General features: G+C 55.5%; 9 protein-coding genes across 9 annotated transcripts; 4 read left to right on the top strand and 5 right to left on the bottom strand.

The window, feature by feature from the left end:
- Positions 1–6: 6 nt before the first annotated feature.
- CGCS363_v012853 (uncharacterized protein) lies at positions 7–1,984 on the top strand (the record flags this gene model as incomplete). The annotated part of the gene is made up of 3 exons (XM_036644702.1): positions 7–42; positions 112–396; positions 455–1,984. The coding sequence occupies 3 exons, from the start codon at positions 7–9 to the stop codon at positions 1,982–1,984; spliced, it is 1,851 nt and encodes a 616-aa protein (XP_036489961.1).
- A 571-nt stretch (positions 1,985–2,555) lies between these two features.
- Positions 2,556–3,950, top strand: CGCS363_v012852 (rRNA methyltransferase 2; the record flags this gene model as incomplete). Its single annotated transcript, XM_036644701.1, has 8 exons — positions 2,556–2,783; positions 2,847–2,897; positions 2,961–2,987; positions 3,049–3,390; positions 3,446–3,574; positions 3,633–3,794; positions 3,845–3,884; positions 3,946–3,950. 8 exons carry the CDS (start codon positions 2,556–2,558, stop codon positions 3,948–3,950), a joined length of 984 nt encoding a protein of 327 aa, XP_036490111.1.
- Positions 3,951–4,303: 353 nt separating this feature from the next.
- CGCS363_v012851 (60S ribosomal protein L18-B) lies at positions 4,304–5,957 on the bottom strand (the record flags this gene model as incomplete). The annotated part of the gene is made up of 4 exons (XM_036644700.1): positions 4,304–4,381; positions 4,438–4,805; positions 4,890–4,994; positions 5,921–5,957. The coding sequence occupies 4 exons, from the start codon at positions 5,955–5,957 to the stop codon at positions 4,304–4,306; spliced, it is 588 nt and encodes a 195-aa protein (XP_036489962.1).
- A 205-nt stretch (positions 5,958–6,162) lies between these two features.
- CGCS363_v012850 (putative mitochondrial carrier) lies at positions 6,163–7,472 on the bottom strand (the record flags this gene model as incomplete). Its single annotated transcript, XM_036644699.1, has 5 exons — positions 6,163–6,406; positions 6,463–6,599; positions 6,656–6,931; positions 7,021–7,365; positions 7,464–7,472. The coding sequence occupies 5 exons, from the start codon at positions 7,470–7,472 to the stop codon at positions 6,163–6,165; spliced, it is 1,011 nt and encodes a 336-aa protein (XP_036490112.1).
- A 461-nt stretch (positions 7,473–7,933) lies between these two features.
- On the bottom strand, positions 7,934–8,441 carry CGCS363_v012849 (uncharacterized protein; the record flags this gene model as incomplete). Its single annotated transcript, XM_036644698.1, has 2 exons — positions 7,934–8,003; positions 8,122–8,441. The coding sequence occupies 2 exons, from the start codon at positions 8,439–8,441 to the stop codon at positions 7,934–7,936; spliced, it is 390 nt and encodes a 129-aa protein (XP_036489533.1).
- A 1,650-nt stretch (positions 8,442–10,091) lies between these two features.
- On the bottom strand, positions 10,092–11,398 carry srp1 (Pre-mRNA-splicing factor srp1; the record flags this gene model as incomplete). The annotated part of the gene is made up of 5 exons (XM_036644697.1): positions 10,092–10,144; positions 10,208–10,281; positions 10,340–10,557; positions 10,609–10,708; positions 11,316–11,398. The coding sequence occupies 5 exons, from the start codon at positions 11,396–11,398 to the stop codon at positions 10,092–10,094; spliced, it is 528 nt and encodes a 175-aa protein (XP_036489534.1).
- A 2,604-nt stretch (positions 11,399–14,002) lies between these two features.
- Positions 14,003–16,381, top strand: ARE2 (Sterol O-acyltransferase 2; the record flags this gene model as incomplete). Its single annotated transcript, XM_036644696.1, has 8 exons — positions 14,003–14,362; positions 14,442–14,804; positions 14,865–15,525; positions 15,586–15,704; positions 15,766–15,862; positions 15,921–15,954; positions 16,010–16,193; positions 16,262–16,381. 8 exons carry the CDS (start codon positions 14,003–14,005, stop codon positions 16,379–16,381), a joined length of 1,938 nt encoding a protein of 645 aa, XP_036489536.1.
- A 295-nt stretch (positions 16,382–16,676) lies between these two features.
- On the bottom strand, positions 16,677–18,878 carry fim1 (Fimbrin; the record flags this gene model as incomplete). The annotated part of the gene is made up of 5 exons (XM_036644695.1): positions 16,677–16,714; positions 16,770–17,755; positions 17,805–18,484; positions 18,568–18,778; positions 18,856–18,878. 5 exons carry the CDS (start codon positions 18,876–18,878, stop codon positions 16,677–16,679), a joined length of 1,938 nt encoding a protein of 645 aa, XP_036489537.1.
- Positions 18,879–20,802: 1,924 nt separating this feature from the next.
- On the top strand, positions 20,803–21,650 carry CGCS363_v012845 (uncharacterized protein; the record flags this gene model as incomplete). The annotated part of the gene is made up of 2 exons (XM_036644694.1): positions 20,803–20,942; positions 21,005–21,650. 2 exons carry the CDS (start codon positions 20,803–20,805, stop codon positions 21,648–21,650), a joined length of 786 nt encoding a protein of 261 aa, XP_036489535.1.
- Positions 21,651–21,667: the final 17 nt, after the last annotated feature.

Raw genomic sequence — 21,667 nt, 5'->3', positions numbered from 1 at the left:
TGCAAAATGCCGTGCAAGACGAGAAATATGGACTCGGAGGAGGTAAGCTACCTGCGACACGCGGAAAGCGCACACGTTCAAAGTTCACTCCATCCTGACCGTCGTTCGCAGAGGATGGCGGCCGCCCACGAGCTTGAGATGAAGCACGAGAAACACATCCACCAGGCCCAACTGATCGCCAAGGAGGAAGACGCGCGTAGACAAAAGGTTACAAAGCAGGTGCTTCTCGCAGAAAACTCGACATTACGCGAGCAGCTCGCCGAGAAAGATGCTCAGATCAACCAATTGACCGACAAATGCGACGAGACGCGCTCCGAGCTGGACTCCTTGAAGGCCACTAGTCACGATCAACAGACCCAAATAAAGTCACAAACACGAGAATTCGCCAATATCAAGGTTGGTCCCTGTCGCGAGCCCGCCCATCAGTAAGAAACGCCATAGCTGATGAAGACAGGCCGAACTTGAGTCACTCAACAGTTTGTCCCAAGAGTCAACCAAGGTTCTTTCCGAGAAGCTTGCTCTTTCTCGAGAGCTCAACGCTTTAAGGCCCGAATTGGAGCATTTGCGGTCACAAGTGGCTCACCAGCAAACAGCCATCGCGGAGAAGTTGGCGTTGGAACGGGAACTCAACATGGTCGAGGTGCAATTGGCCAACGAGAAACGCGTACGGGAACAACAAGCAGCCCAAGCGGAGGGCAACAAGACAACCGAGGACGAGCTGAGTCGCAAGCTAAAGGACACCGAGAAGAAGTTGGCCGCCGAGAAGCGAGAAAAGGAACAATTGCAAAAAGAACTCGATTCTGTCGCTGCCGCTGCGCAGTCGGGCGAGGACAACAAGAAAGCGGACCAGGAGCTTAAGAAGAAGCTTCAGGAGGCAGAGAAGATGCTTCTGTCCGAAAGGCGTGAGAAGGAGAGACTTCGTAAGGAGAACGAGGTGGCACTGTCGGAGGCTCAGGCACAGAACGAAATGCTGGAGCAGCGTCTTGACACCCTGAGATCAAAGCTACGGATTACTCAGGAGGAACTCAAGTCGATGCGATCCGAAGTCGTCCACACAAGTACCGTGCCTACGAAGAAGGCAGATACCGCCGCGCGGGTTGGCGGTGCCAAGGCGCAGAATGCTCGCAAGCGTCGAGTAGAAGAACTCAGCATAAGCGACATGAGCATTGGAACGCCAGAGGATGTCACACGAGGCAGGCGACAACTTAAGAAGAAGGAGCAAGCTCTTGTGGGCGAAAAATCGACATTCTCCATCACTCCTTTCTTGGCCAAAAGCAAGACTCTTACCGTTGAGGACGCGGTTGCCGAGGAGGAAGAAAACGAAGCCGATGTCAGCTACGTGCCTCTTGCACACCAGGCTCAACAGGCCGCTGCTGAAGCTGAGGCGGAGGCCCAGGCAAGTGCTGGAGAAGATGATGGGGCTGAGCCCGAAACTGCAGACTCGGCAGAAGCGGAGCCCGAAAAACCCGCCCTCGCTCCCAAAGAAACCAAGACTAAGACGAAAGCCAAAAGCAATGGAGAACCCAAGAAGGCGCGTGGCAGGCCCAAGAAGGCATTGGCTGAGGCATCCCCGAACATGCCTGTACAGGCCCCCTCCGCGAGCAATGATGTGGCCAAGTCAGGTTCTCTGCTTGACAAGGTTCTCGAGGAGCCCGAGGCCGGCGAACAAGAGAATGCAGTTCCTCCCGCGAAGACCACTGCAGCGGAGAAGAAGGCGACGGTGACGAGTACGGGTGGGCGCGAACAAGAGGTCAAGAGAAAGAAGCGCAAGCTCGCCGGCGACTCAACCACTCTTTTCGACGACGACGGTGAGGCGGAGACTGCGAATGTCAAGCGACCTGGTGGTAAAGTTGCGCCAGGAGCCGGCAAGGCCCTTGGCAAGACGCACTTGTCCTTGGTGCGTAACGCAGGCGCATTTGGCAAGAGGTCATTCTCTCCACTCAAGAAAGATAGGAGAGGTGTTGGTGCTAGTTTCCTGGCGTAAGACAAGGCCGGCGATGGATGTGTCTTTATCCGAGCATGCAGGTATCATATGCGGGTTGCATGGGCGGCGTTCTAGGTGGGAACTGGCGTTGGTATTGTTGGGTTTATGTAGGTATGGTATTCAGATCAAGTTGCATTTTCCTGAATGAAGAGGTCTTGAGGGCTGCAAATCTCGCCCAAAGCTTTCCATCCGATGTGCATCCTCTGGGGTCTACGTGTGGTTGTGTAATTGTTGAAACTGAGACGTAGTGACAACACTGTGAAGCTCACCTAGGCTGTTTGCTACCCCTGTTTGGGTGCGACTAAAGCTTGGGCCAATCAGCATGTCGAGTCAATGGTGGATGCAGAAAGCTTCACTTGAATAGGTAAACATGCTACACAACAACGACAGGCTTTGGTTGGAATACCTCCTTATACTCGGCTTTTGTCCCTTCAATCCAATCGAAAGCGGTACGTGATCCTTGACGTGCCAATCTCTGAGACATACGCATGTGGAGTGGTACAGAGGACGGCCGTTTCCAAACAACTAGTACGCTCATGACGTCTGCCGCCTGCGGCACACAATGACAACAATGTCCAAATCACCCGCCCGCGCTTTCATGAGAGTTTCTAGACGCCAGTCTTTTCTCATGCTTTCTACAGCTTGTGCGGAGTGCCGAAATACACTCAATGCTGGCGCCGGTCAGACGCGGGCATCTTCGTCCAACTCGAGATGGAAGATGAGGCAGGGCAAGGATATTTTCGCGCGCGAGGCCAAGGTCCAGGGTCTCAAAAGCAGGGCGGCGTTTAAACTTCTAGAGGTTTGCACATTTTTGGGTTTGTCTTCGTGAAGATTTCCTCCGGTGAGCTGACGAGTCTGCCAGATGGATTCAAAGTACAGAATTTTCCGCAGGGGACAGACAGTAGTGGACCTGGTATGTTGCTCTTGCTCTCATGCAAAGACCCCTCAAGACCACGTAAATGACAGTTTGACACAGGGATATGCTCCCGGGAGCTGGTCGCAGGTATGCACATATTTCATGAACTCGTGGGAGCATATGCAAAGATGTGTTGCTGTGTATCTAGGTCGCCGCCGACCGGACGAAACCCCACGGACAGGTTTTGGGAATCGACATCATCCCGGCCCAGCCACCAAAGGGTGTCTCGACGATCCAGGGTAACTTCCTCTCGCCTGATGTCCAGGAGATGGTGAAGGATTACCTCATCCGGCACAAGAAAGGCCGTCCGGCCCGGCCACCAGCCTCGACGACCTCATCCGAGGGAGAGGAGAGCATAGGCACAGACGAGTCCGCCATTATCGAGGACCAGCCGAGCTATATTGACATGGAGAGGGCGGGTTCAGAAACGCCCGACAAGTCCGAGTGTGTTGCTGAGACAACGAAGCCAAAGGATGGTCGGTTGGTTGATGTGAGTAATCGTCAACCAAGAGAAGACTTCTGCAAGGACTGACAGAGAGGTCTAGATTGTATTGAGTGACATGTCAGCACCTTGGGACCAGACCACCGGGTTTGGAGTGAACAGTCTTAGTAATCCCTATCATAGGATGATGAACACGAGCGGCATGGCCTTTCGAGATCACGCCGGTAGCATGGTTCGTGTTCGTCTGGGATCAGGCTTCACATTTCATGGGGGCTGACGAGGTGTTGCAGGACCTTTGCATGGCCGCGCTCCAATTTGCCAACGATACGCTAAAGAACGGCGGCCACTTTGTTTGCAAATTCTATCAGGGCTCCGAGGACAAGGCGCTCGAGATGAAGTTGAAGGCCCTTTTTGCGAAGGTGTTCCGCGAGAAGCCCGAGTCGTCTCGTAGCGTATGTTGGACGTGTCTACTGGGTTGTGCGACGAGGCTAACGCATGTCAGGATTCGAAAGAGGCGTACTTTGTGGCTCTTAGGAGGAAAGGTGAAGTAAAACTTCAAGGGGACAATGATAGCTTGTGAAGGCGGAACGGTCGTTACACAAGTGTAGGAGGGAGGCACACATTTTACAAGTTCATACACACACAGCATATGCCAAACCAAATGAGATCACACAAGCAGAAGGGACTGTACGATATGAAGATGAAAAACCAGCCCCACGGCCGCCCAAGAGATGCCATTTGACGCCATGCGAAGTGTGTAGATCGTCAATTCTTTTTTGGATTCCTAACCACGCCAGTACCATGCAGAAAGTTCCCTGTGAAGCACGATGAGAGACCCTCATCGGCAGTCCATAGCCGTGATAGCGTGTCCACCAGTGCGACGAGAAATCGCACGACCAACCCCGAAAAGGAGCATGATGAAAGTGGTCCCGCCAGAGACCAATAGCACCACACAACCCGTTTAGACCTTGAAGCCGCGAGAGCGTCTGCGACCACGGGCACGCTCGAACTTGCGACCCTTGGACTCGACGTAGGGCTTCTGCAAAGATTGTTAGCACTCACGTATTGTGGCAGGTGGTGGGGTTGGATGCGGACCTTGTGCTTGTGGGGACCGAAGCCGAAGTGCTTGACGGCCTCGCGGGAGTTCTTGGGGCCGCGGAGGAGCAGGGTGTTGCTTCCGGTGGGGGCGCGGAGGGCAAGCTGGTCGAGGGTGATGGCCTCACCGCCGGCGGCAGCAATGCGGGCACGGGCGGTGGAGGTGAAGCGGAGGGCCGCAATGGTGACCTTGGGGACGGTCAGGAGACGGTTGTCGTCGGTGACGGTGCCAACGATGACGACGGTCTTCTTCTCGTTGCCGTTCTTGATGTTGGCGGCAACGCGGGAGAGGGAGACGGGAGGGCGGTTGATGCGCGACATGAAGAGGCGGCGCAGGATAACCTTGTTGAAGTTGGACTCCGTGCGGCCTGCGAGATTGGAAAGAAACCAAGATCAGCAATTCATGCTTGACATCGTTGGCGACGGTCGAGGCGGGGGGGAGAGAAACTCACGGGTCAGGAAGCGGTAGAGCTTCACCAAGAGCTTGAGGTAGACATTGTCGCTCTTGGGAGCCTTGCGGTGCGTGCTGCGCACGTGGTGGCGGTCGAGATCAATACCTATAAACGGGGTGAAGAGCCCATCGTCAGCCTTTTGGTTCAAGCATGCTCTGAATGAGGCGGGAATTCCGTCATCCACAATCCCGATTCCCCAAGTCCCAAAGACTCCTCATCCTCTGCTCGCACTCGGCGAGGGGACAGGCGGCCATTGGGGTGGGAAAACAGGCAGGAGAGGATTTTTCTTTTCCGCGCGCCTAGTTCGCAGAATAGCAACAGCAAAGATCCCAATGAAGGGTTTTGCGTGCACATTCCACTCGCATGTAAAGGCTTTGGAATGGGAATTCCTACGTACCCATCTTGTCGTTGGACTCCCGGAATTGGCGATCTGAGTCGATGGGTGGCCGTGGTTTGTCGTCGTCGTGTAGATGGGAAGACTGTGGAAATTTCGCAACCGGGCCAGACAGAAAGAGTGGCAGCAAACTTGTGGGCGCGAAAATTTGCCCTAATGCACCGTCAGGCCGTCAGGCATCCAGTCTCCTCTCTCTTTTTTTTTTCCACCTTTCTTCTCTCTCGGCTTGAGTGGCAGTGGGGCCGTGCACCTCAAGTGCCCACCTCAGTGGACCGTACGCTGAGTGCCCTGCAGGAGCGACCGGGGCCTGGACCCTGCAACGCTTGCTCCTGACCGACAGGCCTCGGTGTGCCGGTGTAGAGTTAGGTGAGGGCAACCACTCGTTAAATTGCCCCTGCCTAGGTATCTGCTTGCCGTATTCTTTCACATGCCACAGCACGAAGCCAGATGGAGGGACCATGTGTCTCATGAAAGAATCTCAATTCATGCCGGTGTATTCAGACGACCTGCGGTCTAGCTTGTGCGAAAGCAAAGGTGGTGCTTACTTGCCCTTCCATGACGGTAGCAGCCATGAGGTCCAGCTCCCCGTGACGCCCGGGACAGTTACTGGACAACTCCCTGCCCGTCTTCTGCATACTCAAGCTCGTCTTCTTCTTCTTGTTGTTGTAATACATTATAAAAACACTGATGGATGAAATGCCGGGTTGAATGAGGCAACCCGGGCGGCAGTCTCTCTGCCCCATCGTGACTACTACGCAAGCCACTGTCTAGTTGTAATCACCCCATGCTCAGTACTGAGGCTTTTTGTAAGCCGCCCGCCTGCATCTTGCGGCCGCGGCGTGTCGCTAAAGTGAAGTTGTGGTGCATGGCATCACCTTTTCAGATGTTGGCCTCCGAGTTGCCATCCGGCCTCAGCGACACCAGATAATCGCGAGAGAGCTCAAAGCTGAGCCAGCTGGATGCCATGCTTGGCGCAACCTTGAGGAGATTGGGCACGATGCCCTTGTAAAGGCCCTTGATGCCTTCGTGGGCGATGATGACCTTAATAGCATCGAAGATACCCTTGTACTGGTAGCCCATGCCCGTCATGGTGTTGATTTGGAATCTACGACGTAGAACGTCACTGTGATAAAGTCAGCACCGCGACCGATGCACAACGCTCCAGCGGGAATAACTTACAAGGGGTAAGTACACGTCTGAGCGACAGCTCCCGAAACCGCTCCGGCGAGCAGTTTCCTGACGGCGCTGGGGTTCTTGTCACCCTCAGGAGTCAGGTATTTACGAACCCATTCGTAGACCATAAAATTGAGGCCAACCTGAAGAACTGTTAGCAATGAAGCCACCGAAAACAGCCTCTCTCATGAATACGTACGTAGGGGGCGACGCCTGCAACCGTCGGGATGATGCCACGGTAAAGCGCAGAAAAACCACCTTCCGTCTTGTACATCTTCCCCATGGTGGCCCACATGCCAGGGAGCTCCTTGGGTCGGTCACCCAGCTCGGCAAAAGAGGCAGACTGGATGGAGAGGCGGGTCCGTACAATGTCGAGGGGGTAGGTGAAGAAAACGGAGGTAATTCCAGCAATGCCGCCGCAGGTCAGGCGGGCAAGGGGGGACAAGTCTGCACCAGGTTGCTTCTCGAAGAAGTTCTGCTTGCGGTCAGTTGAAAGTCACATTTACATGCTCAAAGGCTGTGTGCGCGGTATGTATGTATAACAAACAATTTGGAAGAACTCACCCTCTTATAAAAATTGTAGCTGCCAAACTGGACAGCTGAGTACGGAACGATGCGGACGCAATTGGTCCCATTGCCTCGCATGAAGCCTCTCCAGCCTTCCTCCCGCCACATTTTGGCAAGGCCTTGACCGACAGACAGCTTGTAGGCATCGCGACCAACACTCTGGACTTGGAACAAGATTTTGAGACGTTCGAGGGGCGACACGACAGTCCGAGAAACGGCACCAGCGACGCCTCCAGCGCAGAAGGCAGCCACAACGGGTTGCGAAAACGTTTCGCGGACTCGGACCATACCAGCAAGGGCAGCTGGTTCCGCTGCGGCAGGCACAGCGGTATTGCTTGGGGACTGATGGCATACTCGCGTCAGTTTCGATGCTTCCCACGCCCCCAGCCGGCTGAATACAGAGCGGCATGAGATTTAGGTGCAGAACAGAGAAGACTTACGGGCGACATAACTTCAGACTACCGGTGGTCAACAAGCAGTGCGGGTGTGCTTTTTTCTCTCTATTTGCATGCGCAAGACTGTTGGTTCAGAGCAACCACACTGCTGAACCTCTGAAGCCGCCTTTGTACTATGACGTTGCTTGCATTTAAAGCTCTTGGGGTTGTTCTTTCGAGAGTCGTATCAAGAAACTCTGCGACTCTGGAGCAGTGGCTGAACACAGATGGAAGGATGCTTTCAAAGAATGACCCAAAAAAAATGGAGAAGGGATAACGAGAAATTTAGAGAGAGCTCGACAACGGCAACGGAGGCATAGTAAATGGGGTATCTGGGATTGAAATTCTGGTTTCGACCATTAAAGGCAGCTTCGTCGTCGGGGCGAGGGGGCGGAAGCGTGGGTGGTTTTCGAGGGTATCGCGGTTTTTTGGGCCGAAGTTGGTCGTCGGGAAAGGCAATCTCCCATGTGCCGCGGCTATGGCGTGGATGGGTCCGACAATGATGATGACGGAAAGGCACGGGTAACAGACGGGTCGGTCGGTGCACTGCTATCAATCGTCAACGAGTGCTCGAGGAATTGCAGGTCGAGTCGGGGTGACGAGGCGGATCGTGTAGAGCGAGGGGCGCGTGGTGGGAGTCGAATACGAGAAGGACAGGTCGAACCTTGCAGAGGGAAACGTTGAGGAAGAAGTCGGGCAGATGGCGGCGCAGTCGACAAGGCAGGGACGGCGACGAGATGAGAGACTGTCAGAGGTGCGCGAGATGCAACGGAGCGGTTGAGATGTCGTGATCTTCGTGCGTAGAGACCTTTGAATGTTGCTACAGTGTTCAATGAGGGGCGGCAAAGGTCCCAAGTCAAGTTCGCGAAAGGAAATGCGGACGCGGACGCAGAGACGCAGTAGGCGCAGGCGCAGATCAAGATCCGGGCCAGATCCAATTTCAGCTTCCAGCAACAAGTAGGTCAATCCCGTCGCCAGTGTCATAGCCTGGCACCTGGCAGTTAGAGGGTCGGGCGGGTGGCGGCGGGCACCTCAATGACAGTGACGGGACACTGGACACTGAGCTTCTCAGCTTTGGGAGGAAGCCCCCCGTCGGAAGGTGTCCGTCCAGGTAAGGTACCTCACCTAAGGTACCTTACCTACCTACCTCTTCCCCAGAGCTACTTACATGCCCAGCATCACCTAAACCCCTCCAAGCTGCCTGGGCCGGGGAAGTTCCTGTACACCCAGACAGCTGTCGGGTAGTGGAAAGCCAGAGACGTTGCACCCCTAGAACCCAGTGTCCTTGGCTCGAAAAAGGCCGCCCTTTGGTGTGGATTTGCTCGCACACGAGATCATTCCGGGTGCGGCCTAGGTAGGTTGCGATGCTTCTGTTGCCAGTCGCCAGTGGAGTCACTGGAGTGGCCTCCGACACTCTCTCCACACAAATGACGACAAGCCGGGGGGAAATGGGGCTCCTCACAGCCACGGACGCCCGCTGCAATTCGTGACATTTCAAAATCTCAAGTCATGCTCATGTGCCTCACGTGCCAAATCAGGTAAGAAACAGATGCAGTGATTCCGGCAGATGACAGGAAAGGAGAAAGAAAGACCTGGGTCATGGGGCTTAACGGTCTGCCAGCCCCGACCAGGCGGAGGAGGCAATGCCCAGAGTTCCCAGATGGGCGTTTATGGACTTGACGACTCTGCGATAGCCAACTGATGCTACTACCTAAGCCACACAGCACCCAGCCAGCCAGCCAGCCAGCCAGGACCGGTCTGCAGACGCCAAATAGACTACATAGTAATTGGACTCGGTTTGTGTTGCCGCATCATCTCATCCAGTCCCGACAATGAGGTCCGGGCCTTCTCCCACCGAATGTCGGCTTCGTCCGGGTTACATCGGGGCCAACTTGCCGAAACTTCACCTCTCTCTTCTTTCCGAGCCTCCGGATCCTCCCTATCAACACTCCCAGCATCGACAACCGCGCATGTACCATTCTCAACACTGACACCCCGCCTTGCCTGCCGTCTTCCCCGCACCGAAATCTACACGTCCAAGACAGAATGGCCACCGGCCCAGCTTCGCCAAGCCCACGCGTGATCGGCATCCCTTGAAATGACCCCCACGGAAGGTAGGTGTTTGCCCGCATGAAAACATCACCCAAATGCCACAACGGACCTTAATCACCCGAGGCCAAGCCCACTGGTAACATCTTCTCTTCAAGACCACGACAGACATCTCTCAAGTAGCACCGCGGAACAAAGGGACTCACAAATGATAAACAGACATCTAAACCCATATAATTCTGTAAAGACCTACATTCAATTTCTCTAAAACTACGAATTGGGAAATGCTATCAAATGGCCGCCGCCGCAACCTTCGTCGTCTGAAGCTCATCGCCGAGACGGAGGTTCCGCCCATTATCACTCCGATATGACTAACAAAGTTTGAATGCTGCCTACGTCGGGCAGCTCAGCCCTCGCATTCCGGGTCCGAAGCCGAATCGGTCGAATCGAGACTAAAAAGCTCCCAGATGGTGAGGACACTTTACAGATCCAGGTTCAACAGGTGAGGGGAGAACCGGGTAAGAAAATCAGAAAACTTTTGGCACAGCCGCGCACAACCCGACAAGATTTTGCCAAGTATACTTATCACTCCGCAGCGACATCCAGGTCGTCGTGAGCAGGGGGAGGGCTGTCAATGGCTGTAGTGCGTTCTCGTCAGCTTGCGGACTCCATGGCTGTCTCCTACGATTGAATACACGTACCCTTTCGGTCGTCGCCGTTGGTACCGTTCTCACGGTGGTCGCGCTCATCACGATCGTCCTTGGTATCCCGGTCACTAATACACAGCTGTCAACATCTCCATCGGGTGGGTCTGGCATCCCGGGGGTACGAACCGGCGGTCAGGACTGCGAGAGCGGTCACGAGTGTCGCGGCGTTCGCGGTCGTAGTCACGGTCGCGGTCACGACGATCGTCCTTTCTGGGGGAGTAGTCGCGGGTGCTGCGACGGGGAGAGGGAGAGCGGCCCCGGCGGGGAGAAGAGCGGCGGGGGGCACGCTCGCGGTCCCGGCCAGAGTCGAAGCGCCAGGAGGCAGAAGGAGGAGTGCGAGCCCACTGCGAACATGTCAGGATCGGACGTGTCGACCGGTTGTCGCGTCATCATACCTCGATCTTCAGGATGTCGTCGCGGCCGATGCGCTTGTTGTGCATCTCATGGTAAGCATCGTCAGCGTCGCGACGGTCCTCATACTCGACGAAGGCAAATCTGAGCAAGATTTAGTACGCAGGCATTCGGCGGAAACATGGTCAGAGGGGGGAAACAGTGACAACTTACAGTCTAGAAGAAGCCGAACGAGGAGCTGGGATGTCACAGCGGACTAGATGACCATAGCTACAGGGGAGCCAGAACGTCAGCATCTCCATACATACTCGGGATCTTGTTTTTGTTTTTTCAAATATTTGTTTTCTCGATTTTGATCTTTTTGTTTGTTCAACGAGACAAAGAGTCGGGCGCCGGGCGGGCTTGGCAGAGCCAGGCAGGTAGCCTCGTGAGTCTGTTCTCGCTGGGACGGAAGGCCGGCGGACCAGGGCGGCGCGGACAACAGGCGGCGGGTTGGTCGCGCGGGCCGAGGCGAGCGAACGAGGACTTGACGACGCATCGACGGGGACGGAGGGCGAGGGAGGCATATAGTATTGATATGCTGAGGCAGGAGCAGCGGAGGAGGACGGGAGGACGAGGACACGAGGACGATGGGCGGGAGGGGCGAGGGAAGGAGATGAAGAATCGGAAATCTCGGAAGGCTCTCGCGTGCCGGGCAAAACAGGACGGACGGAGGCATCGACGTGGGAGTTTCTGAGTTCAGTTGACATACCGTTCGAATTCGTAGGCGAGGTCTCGGGCGCGCGTGCCGTGGCTGAAGCCAGTCACGTAGAGGGTGGTTCCACCGCGCGACATGATGAGCTGTGTTGACTGGTTACGTAGAGAGAGGAAACGACTTCAAAGGCTAGGAGAAGAGGAAGTGAGGCTCTCGAATGATGGGCAAGATGGAGGAGAAAGGACAATTGAGGGCTGATGGAGCAGCTCCGTTGACGAGATGGATGCGCGTTGGTGGTTTGTCGTGGAGTGGTGATGGTGATGATGAAGTGGTTAGAGGAGGAGGAGAAAAGACAAGACAGGCAAACTGGAATGGGTTGGTTCGGGATCGGCCTGGCGCAACAAAAAGATTTTGGTATGGCTCCGGGGGGGGGGGGCCACTGGCACTGGAACGAGCTCGGGTTCCTCACGGTACCTACCTTAGGTACCTCAGGTACGTGTCCGAGAAGGAGAGCCCCATACTTAGCTTGTGACTGGCTGAAGGACGTCAGTGGTCAGTCCTGTCAAGACCGCGCTCGGAGCTTGGAAACAAAAGCTTACGTAACGGCGGATGCCCAGCCAGGTCAGTACCTTACACTGTGCCTACCTAGGTAGGTACCTAAGGTAAGGAAGGTATGGATGGACATGGCAGAGGGTCGCGTTTCAACGCCGACGGGCAGTTGCCGCTAGATTGGCAGCTAACGCAGGTCAGGTCAGGTTGCCTGTCTGTCCTCACTCCTCAGTGTCCTGTCCTGCCCTGCCCTGGGCTTCTCTCCTCGCTCTCTCTGTCTCCCAAACGGAACGACAGGAACACCCCCCCGGCCCGCTCGACCACGGGTGATGTCATTGGCAGCCAGCACGCCAAATTTACTTTGGCACTTGCGGAAACAACTCCAAGGTCACCGTCTACACTCACCGAGCGGGAGCCCGCCCCGTCCGTTTCCCGCTTCGGCATCCCGGTCAGCAAGCCTATGAATTTGCACTCCACCACCAACAACAACAACCTTTGCTGCGCGACGTGCGTGACCAACGAATGTTTAGCAGATAGACAGACCGACAGACCTTCAACCGAACGAGCCCGGACACTCGACAGAGACAGCCCGGTGCGCACCGACGGATGATTCGGGCCCCAGGGTCGAGCGCGGATGCACACTGTCTCTCCGCTTCCGGCCACACGATGCGACAGCTTGATGTCAGAGAACACTTCGTCTTTCCTCTTGCTACCTACGCGGTAGCCAGTGCAGTAGGGTTTGTTCGCCTGCCGAGCTTCAATCGTCCGATCACCACATTGGAGGCGAGTTGGATGCCACCCTGAGGCTCTCCAAACCTTTTGCTCCTAGCACAGTTGAGGCGACCAGGCTGCCTACACGCACCCCAGACTCACTCTCTCCTTCTCTTGTCTGGCATCTCCAGGGTCGTCTCCAGGGCATGCGAGACATTAATCGTCGAGGCAGCGAGTGGATAGAGACATGCGGGAGATGGTCGTCGCGCTTGTCTTCCATGTCTTGACCATCTGCGCCATCCATCTTTCCTCCCTTTCGTCTCTTCACGTGTAAATCGACGTCGACCAAGGAAACTCTTACAGGTCCAGTCGGAGGGCGTCAAGCCACCTCATTCGAGCATACTACTCGCCTGCTAAGAACATTGCCAACTGGGGTTGCCTGTATGGAGACGACCACCACACCGTCCTCATCCACTCGTTTCTCCTATGCCAGCGCCCATTTGCGCTTCGTACTGACTTCATGGAGCCCACACCTTACTCCATCCAACGTGTTCTTCTTACTCAAGTCGCCTCTACATAGTAAATCCCAACACCCATGTCCACGTACACCACGCCTCCGTCCGTGGTCCTGTGTCCTGTGTCCTCTCGCTGTTCCAACGGGATGCGCGGGATCTCGCAACTCGCAATCCCTCGGAGCTGCCTTTTGTCGTATTACTCGCACTACGCGACACTCCGTTCCCTCAAATGCCCAGACGCTTCCCGGCTTATGGCGCCCGCGAAGACGAGAAACCCCCTTCCCCCCCGGAAACCTCGGCCGCAGTTGATCACCCGCCGACGTCTTTGTCTGGCCATCTCAGATCATCTCGGATCGATGTCAGAGGCGGACGACCCGCGATGAGCCCGGCAGACCCGTAAATCCTTCACTGCACTGCACCGCGCTCTCAACGTTTTTTTAAACCGCCATCGTCCTCATATTTCTGCTCTTCCCACTTGACGTTTCATCCCGACTATGGTTCAATTCTGATTCGCTTTACTTGGCCCATTTCCATTGATGCTTTTTGGGACTTATCTCGTACTCGACCCGAGTCATTGGTAGCTTCTTGCAAACGTACGTCTTCCCGGTCGCGCGGGCTGAATGACATATACTTCCCTGTCCCGAATCGCGCCGCCCTACTTCGCCGTATCGCAGTGTTACATCGACCTCGGAATAAGCGTTGTCGCACGTATACACGCCACAGCAATATCTCACACTCTGTTCATCCTGACGATAGTTTCAAGTATTATAAACAAACAACACTGGCGCTGACATTTGTTGACGTCGTCAGAGCGCCTCAGCATCTCGACCTCATCTTATAGCTTTCGCCGACAGAACCGTAAACATCGTATTGGTGCTTCTTTTCATCTCAAGTGAGCTGTGCATAGCATCGTTCCCGCTGTGCCCGTGCGAAGACGCAGGAACGCATTGAGAGCCCTCAGATTCTAGAATGGCGGCACGACCGGTGGCCTCACGGGATTCACCCCATGCATTGCGAGACGCATTACGGGCGGCCAACGGAGGCAGGACAAATTACTCAACCCCGTCCGAGACCACGAGTGAGGAGGACTACGACGAGCCCAAGCTCACAAGACGTCGCCATGACAGAACGGCAGCCAAGAACACATCGTCGCCTCTAAAGAACTCATCAAACCATGAGAGGAAGTTGTCTCTGGACGGCTCGACCTTGTCTGAAGCCTCGAGCATAGACGAGTCCACTGGAGGAGCTGACAGAAAAGACCTGAAGACGTATGTGTTGTCCGCTGATGATCGAGAGCTTCGCGATGTCATCAGACGGGGTCTCGAACGGGTATGCTCTTAGTGACTCTGTCCTGACAGGGACAGACTACGCACAAACTGAGGGCACAATCATTGACACAAATTAACAGGAAAAGGACCCGAAACGACCACGGCGGCCGGGGAAGTTCAGCGACCTAGTGTTTACTCGCCAATTCTCTGCCTTTGACCGGCAGAACCAGCAGACGGCAAATAGCCCCTTCCATGGGTTCTTCACGCTATTTTGGCTAGCCGTGGCGCTGTTCGTCGTCAAGATCGGGGCGGCCAACTGGAGGGCCACCGGCAACCCTTTGGGGACCAACGAGATTATGAAGACCATGTTCCGGCGGGATGTAATCGTTCTGTTGGCTTCCGACGGTGTCATGTGTGGCATCACCGGCGTAGGCTGGATTCTGCAACGACTCATCTTCAGCGGTTATCTTGACTGGAATCGGTCTGGCTGGATCATCCAGAATGTAAGTCTGCCGTAAAACATGCTGTCCTTATGTTCTTTCTTACACAGGGGTTTCTCATAGGTTTGGCAATCGATCTTCATCGGCAGCGTCGTCGGTCTCACCCTCATCCGAGATTGGCCCTGGACACATACCGTCTTCTTCGTCCTCCACGGCATCGTCATGCTCATGAAGCAGCACTCGTACGCCTTCTACAATGGTCACCTCTCCACAGTATACAAGAAGCGAAAGTACCTCCTTTCGAAGTTGAAAAAGCTGGAACATGTTGCCCCCATCAACTCGCCTTCCACGACCAGTCCGTCGGCATCCACCATATCCGTTTCCCACCTGGACAATCCCCCGTCTGCAGCCGAGATGAAAGGCCGCCGACACTCCGTCACCCACACTCGTGGCTCTGAGACGACGGACGTCGACCGCATCTCCCACGCTATCGAATCCGGCGAGCCCCTCGACGCCGACCAGGTCCGCGTGTTCGAGCGCATCATCAAGTGGGAGATTGACGGGCTCACCGACGAGCTGAGGGGCAAGGCGACGAGCGTCGCGCGGGCGTACCCGAACAACCTGACCCTCGCCAACCATTACGAGTACATTGTGTTGCCGACCGTCGTGTACGAGCTCGAGTACCCCCGTTCTGACTCCATCGACTGGTACTATGTCGCCGAGAAAACGGCCGCTACCTTTGGCATTATTCTTGTCATGATCATGGTGTCTCAGGCTTTCATCTGTTGGTCAACCCCCGCGCCCACGACTTTCAGACACAGGCCTAAACTGACGACTTTGACAGATCCCGTCGTGATGCAGACTGTGGCCATGAAGGAGACGGGCATGCCCCTCGCTGAGAGATTCCGCTACTTCCCCTGGATGTTAAGCGACCTCATCTTCCCCTTTATGATGGAATATATGGTAAGCACTCAGACATCCGAACACACCCCCTAACATTGATGCAGAGACTAAGGGAAAGTAGATGGCCTGGTATCTAATCTGGGAAACGATTCTCAACACCCTGGCGGAGCTTACCTACTTCGCCGATAGGAGCTTCTACGACGCGTGGTGGAACAGCGGTAGGTTGACCTTTTCCCAAGCCGACTCGCTCAGAAACTGACAAGACACTTCCATCAGTGTCCTGGGACCAATTCGCGCGTGACTGGAACCGGTAACCTCTGACCCAAACCCTCGAAACCCCCTGAACCCCAGCTGACGATCGCTAGCCCGGTGCACAACTTTCTCCTCCGCCACGTCTACCACAGCTCCATCTCATCCATGAAGGTGAACCGCCACACTGCGACGCTCATCACCTTCTTCCTCTCAGCCTGCGTGCACGAATTGGTCATGTGGTGCCTGTTCAAGAAGCTCAGGGGCTACCTCCTTTTTCTGCAAATGTGCCAGCTACCGGTATGTGGATCCTTGTGCCCTTCTTCAATCAACCTATCTCAAGATTATTCTAATGGGAGGGGAAAAAGCTTGTGCAGCTCAGCAGGACGAGTTGGATGAGAGGTCGCAAGACACTGGGCAACATCATGTTCTGGTTCGGCATCTTTACCGGTCCCAGTCTGCTCTGCAGCCTGTACCTCATCTTGTAAACTTGAGTCAAGTATAATGGTCGGGACAAAATTTGTACCATACTCACAAGACTGCACCACGTGAGACGTATTACAGAAAGTTTCAAACTACAATTTCGAATTTAGAAAGTTCTACATACTCTCTCGAGGGGACACGAGGCAGGCAGGGAAGTCTTTGGGGGATATTCTGATGACTTGGATTCATTCAACTACAAAACACGCAATCGACAAAGCCTCGCCGAAGTTTTGGCCTTTTTCTATCCTCATTGACAAAACATAACGTTCACGCCGCGTAACAAATGGTCGTCAAGTCGGTTTACAGCCCCTGCTTCTCCGCAGTGGCCATCAAGGAGCCTGAGTATGGGTTAGCAAAAGTATGCTGAAAACAAGCGTTTGCCAAAGCACTTACCGATGAAAGTAGTCACCAGACGGCTGCGGACCTGGCAAATATCCTCAGGCACCAGCCAGATGGTCGCTCCCATCTTTCTCGCGATACTGATGCTGAGCTTGGCGTTGAGGTAGGCGTCGTCATCCGTGTGGCCAGGGGTGACGAGATCGTAGTCGACGTAGCTGCTCTTCATACCGTTGAGCACATCCAACAGGAAGACACCGGTGCCGATGGCGGGGTCCTTGAAGGAACGGATGCTCGAGGATTTGCCGCCCTTGCGAGCCATGTCGTTGGCCCATCTGACCATCTCCGAGTCTGTAATTTCACGCTTTCCAAGACGCTGTGCCAATGTGGATAGAGTGACAGTGATGTCCTTGCGCATCAGCTGCCAAACCAAGCCGAGCGTCAAGGTGCGCTGGCCGTCAGTGATATCCGCACCCTGGATGCCGACAAGCGAGAAGCGATTCTGCTTGCCCAGCTCAATGGCGTAGTTGGTGTTCTCAACAGCCTTGAAGCGCAACATCTCTCCACCGTGAGCCGGAGGCTTGTTGACATGACGCCAGTTGACAGATCCCTTGATGACCTTGTCGTACGCTTGCAGAAGTACAGTGCCATCGCGCAAGTCGTCGAAAAAGGACTGAACCGCGGGCTGCACGTCCAAGCTGTTGAGCCAAAGAGTGAAAACGCGAGCTTCCCTCTCTCCTTCGGCGTCAAAGTCCTCAACCTCCAGCTTCTCCTCCTCGGTGATGGGGTCGAGCGCGGGGTGGTTGTTGAAGAGGTTGGCAACGAATGCCAGGTTCAGTTTAGGGTTGCCGGCAACCAAAGAGGTTGGCGTAAGGAACTTGCGGCAACCCATCCTGTCGGCCGTTTGCAGAATCTCTTCGGCTCGCTGCAAAAGATCGCGTGTCTGGAGAGGGCCTCTCGTCGCGCCGTACTCGGAGCCGATTTGTGCCAAGAGCACCGTGTAGTTCTCGCCGTCCTTGATATCGGTCGAAAAGTTGTTGACCCTGTCATGCGTCAGTCACAGTCTCCCCTGAATTTGGGCAATTGACATACCTGCGAGGCCAGTTGGCCGCCTTCAAGTGGTAGTTGAACCATCTCAGAAGAATCTGCTCAGGGGGAAGGCGCAGGAACTGCTCCAAAGTCTCGTCCTCCTCGAGCAAGCGGTACAGCTCAGGGTGAAGCTTGATGTCAATCTTGCTCAGCAGGCCACGACGGATGATCTGCCAGATCAGACCAAGAATCAGATGCTCTCGGCCTTCGATAATATCACCACTGCCAATGTTGACAACGGACAGACCGATACCCTTGGAGGACTCAATGACGATGTTGTTGTTCTCCGTCATTTGGAAGGCGTTGAGGTTCTTTGCCTTCTTGGGGCGGTTCAGGACACGCTCGTCGATGGTGTCAGGGACACTGTCGTTGATGAGCTTGGCGAGCACCAGACCATCCTTGCACTCGTCGAACATCTCAAAGGTGTCAGTGGGAAAAGGTAGGCGGTTGCCAATATCTGGGTCGCCGGCCAGAACGGCGTTGATGTGGCGGGTGAATTCGGTTCGCTCATCTTCGTTGATGGTGTGGGTGACGTTGGCGTTTGAGCCCTGAACGTGAATCTTGCCAATGCTGGCCTTTTTGGCATGACCGCCGGTTGCTTGCGCGACAATGCCAGCGGGCGCAGTAGGACCTGTTGACATGCGTTTTTGGGCAGGAGAAGACTCGCGAAGCTTGGCAATCAGCTGTAAAAGGGTCGGTCAGCAAAGAGGGGGAAATTGGAGGGCTGGGGCAAGGACGAGGGGTGGGTGGGATGACGGCGACGTACGGCGACGTAGTCCTCGAGCTCGACACGGCGAGACGAGTCGAGGTCAACCTCTTTCAAGGCCTGTCTGACGACATCGTATGGCTGGCGCTCGCTCTGTTGAGTAGCTTTGATGGCAGTAGCCTCGTCAACATAGCCCTTGTCGTCAATGTCGAGCTTGCGGAAAGCGTCGCTCAGGCCGTAGATTTCGTTTTGGGGGAACTGAGGATACTTCCTGTCGGCAGATGTGCGTCAGTAATGGCCAACCCCCTTGGTGATGAATCACGGGGTGCGGGGGTTTGCAATGCGCACCTCTGGAGCTTGAGAACGTTCATGATGGCGGGTGTCTGAAGGAGGCGCGGCGGGAGGAGAAGGGAGGCACAACTCGAGGATCGAGAAGGAGAGGTTGAACTGGGCAGGACGGCAGCAAGGGCCTTGGAGTTGGAGAAAGTGCGCTCGGCGCGGGAGGAAACCGAACCACGAGATCAGGGACCAAGCGGACCTGGGAGCGGTAGATGCGCAGGAAGCTCCGGAACGCACGGACGCTGGCGGAGGACAGTTGAGGAGGTAAGGTGCCTCACGGTGAGGGAGGAATGCGAGGGATTGTGCTCGATGGGTGGGCAGGTAGATGGAGCTGCAATTGCCGGGCAGCAATGGGTGAAGAGGTGAAGAGACGACGATTCCTTGTGGCGGCGATTGAGGTTGTGGTTGTGGTGTTTGGTTGTATGTATGTAATGGGGAGAGAGGCAGAGGCACAAGCAGCAGCAAGGCAAGAAAGATCAAGCAAGGCCGGGGAGGTAAAATGTCAGAGGCAGCGCCCGAATGACGGATGATCGCAATGGTAAAGGAAGGTAATGAGTGGATGGGATGGACACTGGGCCCAGGCGAGGCGGAGCGGAGCAGAGCAGGGTGCAGGGCAATGCGGGGGCCAGACAGCAGCAGCAGCAGCAGCAATAATACGGCGTACCTACCTACGTACTGCATAGTACGCACCTCAGTGTGAGAACCCGAGAGACCTACCTTACTCTGTACACTCACTACCTTACACAAAGGTATTCGTACCTCCTCTCCTCCAGCAGCGACGATAATACTTGTTGGCGGGGGCGGGGAGGGGCCATTGATGTAATGATACAGGCATTAGCTGACCTGGGGATGAGGATTGGCTGCCTCGAGCATTCCAGCCCGGTACCTTGCCTCTCCTGTCTTGGCTAGGCGTCGACGAGCGTCTGCCATGAAAAGTACATGTGCTCTCACTGCCAGCGCTGCGAACGAGAGGTATCTTGCGAATACTCGATGGCGCTTACCTCAGCTCACGGTACGTCTCCGGCCCTTCCGCCGAATCGAATGGCACCGGGTGCCCCCCCCCCCGGGCTGCGGTCGCACAGGATACGCGGGAAGCCTGTTTCGCTGCGGCCTCCAGCCGCATGGACTTGCGTAAGGCAGACAGACAGAAAAGACAGACGGTCGTGTTAGTGTGTTAGTGAGCCCACCCCGTTGTACCGGTCTTGCGTAAAGACCAACGTACGCCTTCACAGGCACCAGCTCTGACTGATTCTTGGCTTCTCGATGCTTCCTCCCTCATCTTGGGCTGCAGCCTTCAAGCTCAGGTCCTCCTTGGGCTTCGGTCGAAGCCATCCCTTCCTCCATCCCTGGATTTCACATTTATGCCGCTAGGTACCCAAGGTATGGTATTCAACCAAAGTAGCACAACACAACGGACGGACTGCCATGCTTCTCCCCCGTCTGGCTCCAACAGGCAGCCCAATGCCGTGGGTTGATGCCCGTTAATGATTAGCCCCTCTGGGCAATGTTCTGGAACATGTGCAAGGGCAGGGAAGCCCACGTAAGGTACCAAATGCGCAGAACAACCACGGCAGAAATTAGTGTCGACGCCAAGGGTGGTATCCGAGACTGGAAATCAGTCACTTCAAGATGCACGGTGCAGGATGGCTCCCAATTTGCTATCTGGACCGTGTGCATCTACAAACTAGCACAGTCCCCGCTCCTGGTTCTCCCCCACCTCGAATTTTCTGATCTCGATGCCTTCATCGCGACATTGAAGCTTTTGTGTCAGGACAAGCGGCTCAATCCCCGATTCGCATACTTCAGACCGCATTCACCTGGCTGTTTCTGACTTACGGTGCTGCTGCTGCTGGTGCTCATATCATCACCACCCCCTTTGTCGCCCCCTCACTTTGGCTCTCGCAGCACCAAACCTCATCCACCACAACCACAAGTCGCCTTGCACACATCACAACCATGGCTGCCGTCTGCAAAGCCTGCCAAGACCCCCTGGTCATCAGCATCGAACCTGATAGTGAAGATGAGGGCCAGGGCACCGAGGAGACCCAGAACGTGCCCGATGACTTGGAGCTGCCCTGCGGATGCCACTTCCACTGGTACGCAACCCAGTCTCACTAACATGATGAGATGACCTAACCAGACTTACACCATGCACCAGGCAATGTCTCTTGGACCAATCCGCAGAGATCGCCATTTCTCTCAACTGCCCATCCTGCCAGAAATACCTGCCAACAAACCAGCAGGGCCCCTCCGTCACCAACCCCTTCCTGTCCACCACCCCAGGTGCTGCCATCTTGACACGCTACGTCAACGAGGGCGGACTGCAGGACGCCCTGGACATCCTGCCCAACATCACCGAGGAGGCCTACCTTGACGCCCATCCCGAGGCCCGTCCCGCCCGTGCCTACCACCTCATGTGCTCAGAAGGCGATGTTCAGGGTATCGTGGAGCTCCTCCAGGACGCCAACGAGGAGCTCAACGGCGACATTACTCAGCTGGGCCAGCTGATCCGCTACCAGGACCCCCTGGCTGGTGGCAAGAGCCCTCTTCACGTTGCTGTCGAGAAGTCTCAGGAAGAGGTCGTCTGGCTGCTACTCTGGATCGCCTCGCCCCTGCCCACTGATCTCTTTCCCCAGTCGGCGCGAAAGGCTGCCGAGGCGCTGCAAATCGTTCGCCTCACAAATGACAACGCTCAGGACATCCGCGCGATCCAGAACGACGCTGGCCAGACGGCCGAAGATGTCGCCAAGGGCTTGCCCGCTCGCTGGACCGCCCTCGTGGACGCCGGTATTTTGCATCCATAAGTAGTTTGACAAGTCCG

Source organism: Colletotrichum siamense, assembly GCF_013390195.1.
Source record: "Colletotrichum siamense strain Cg363 chromosome Unknown KSG_Cg363_contig09, whole genome shotgun sequence".
Classification (NCBI taxonomy): Eukaryota; Fungi; Ascomycota; class Sordariomycetes; order Glomerellales; family Glomerellaceae; genus Colletotrichum; species Colletotrichum siamense.
This window is presented reverse-complemented; position numbering and strand designations above follow the sequence as displayed.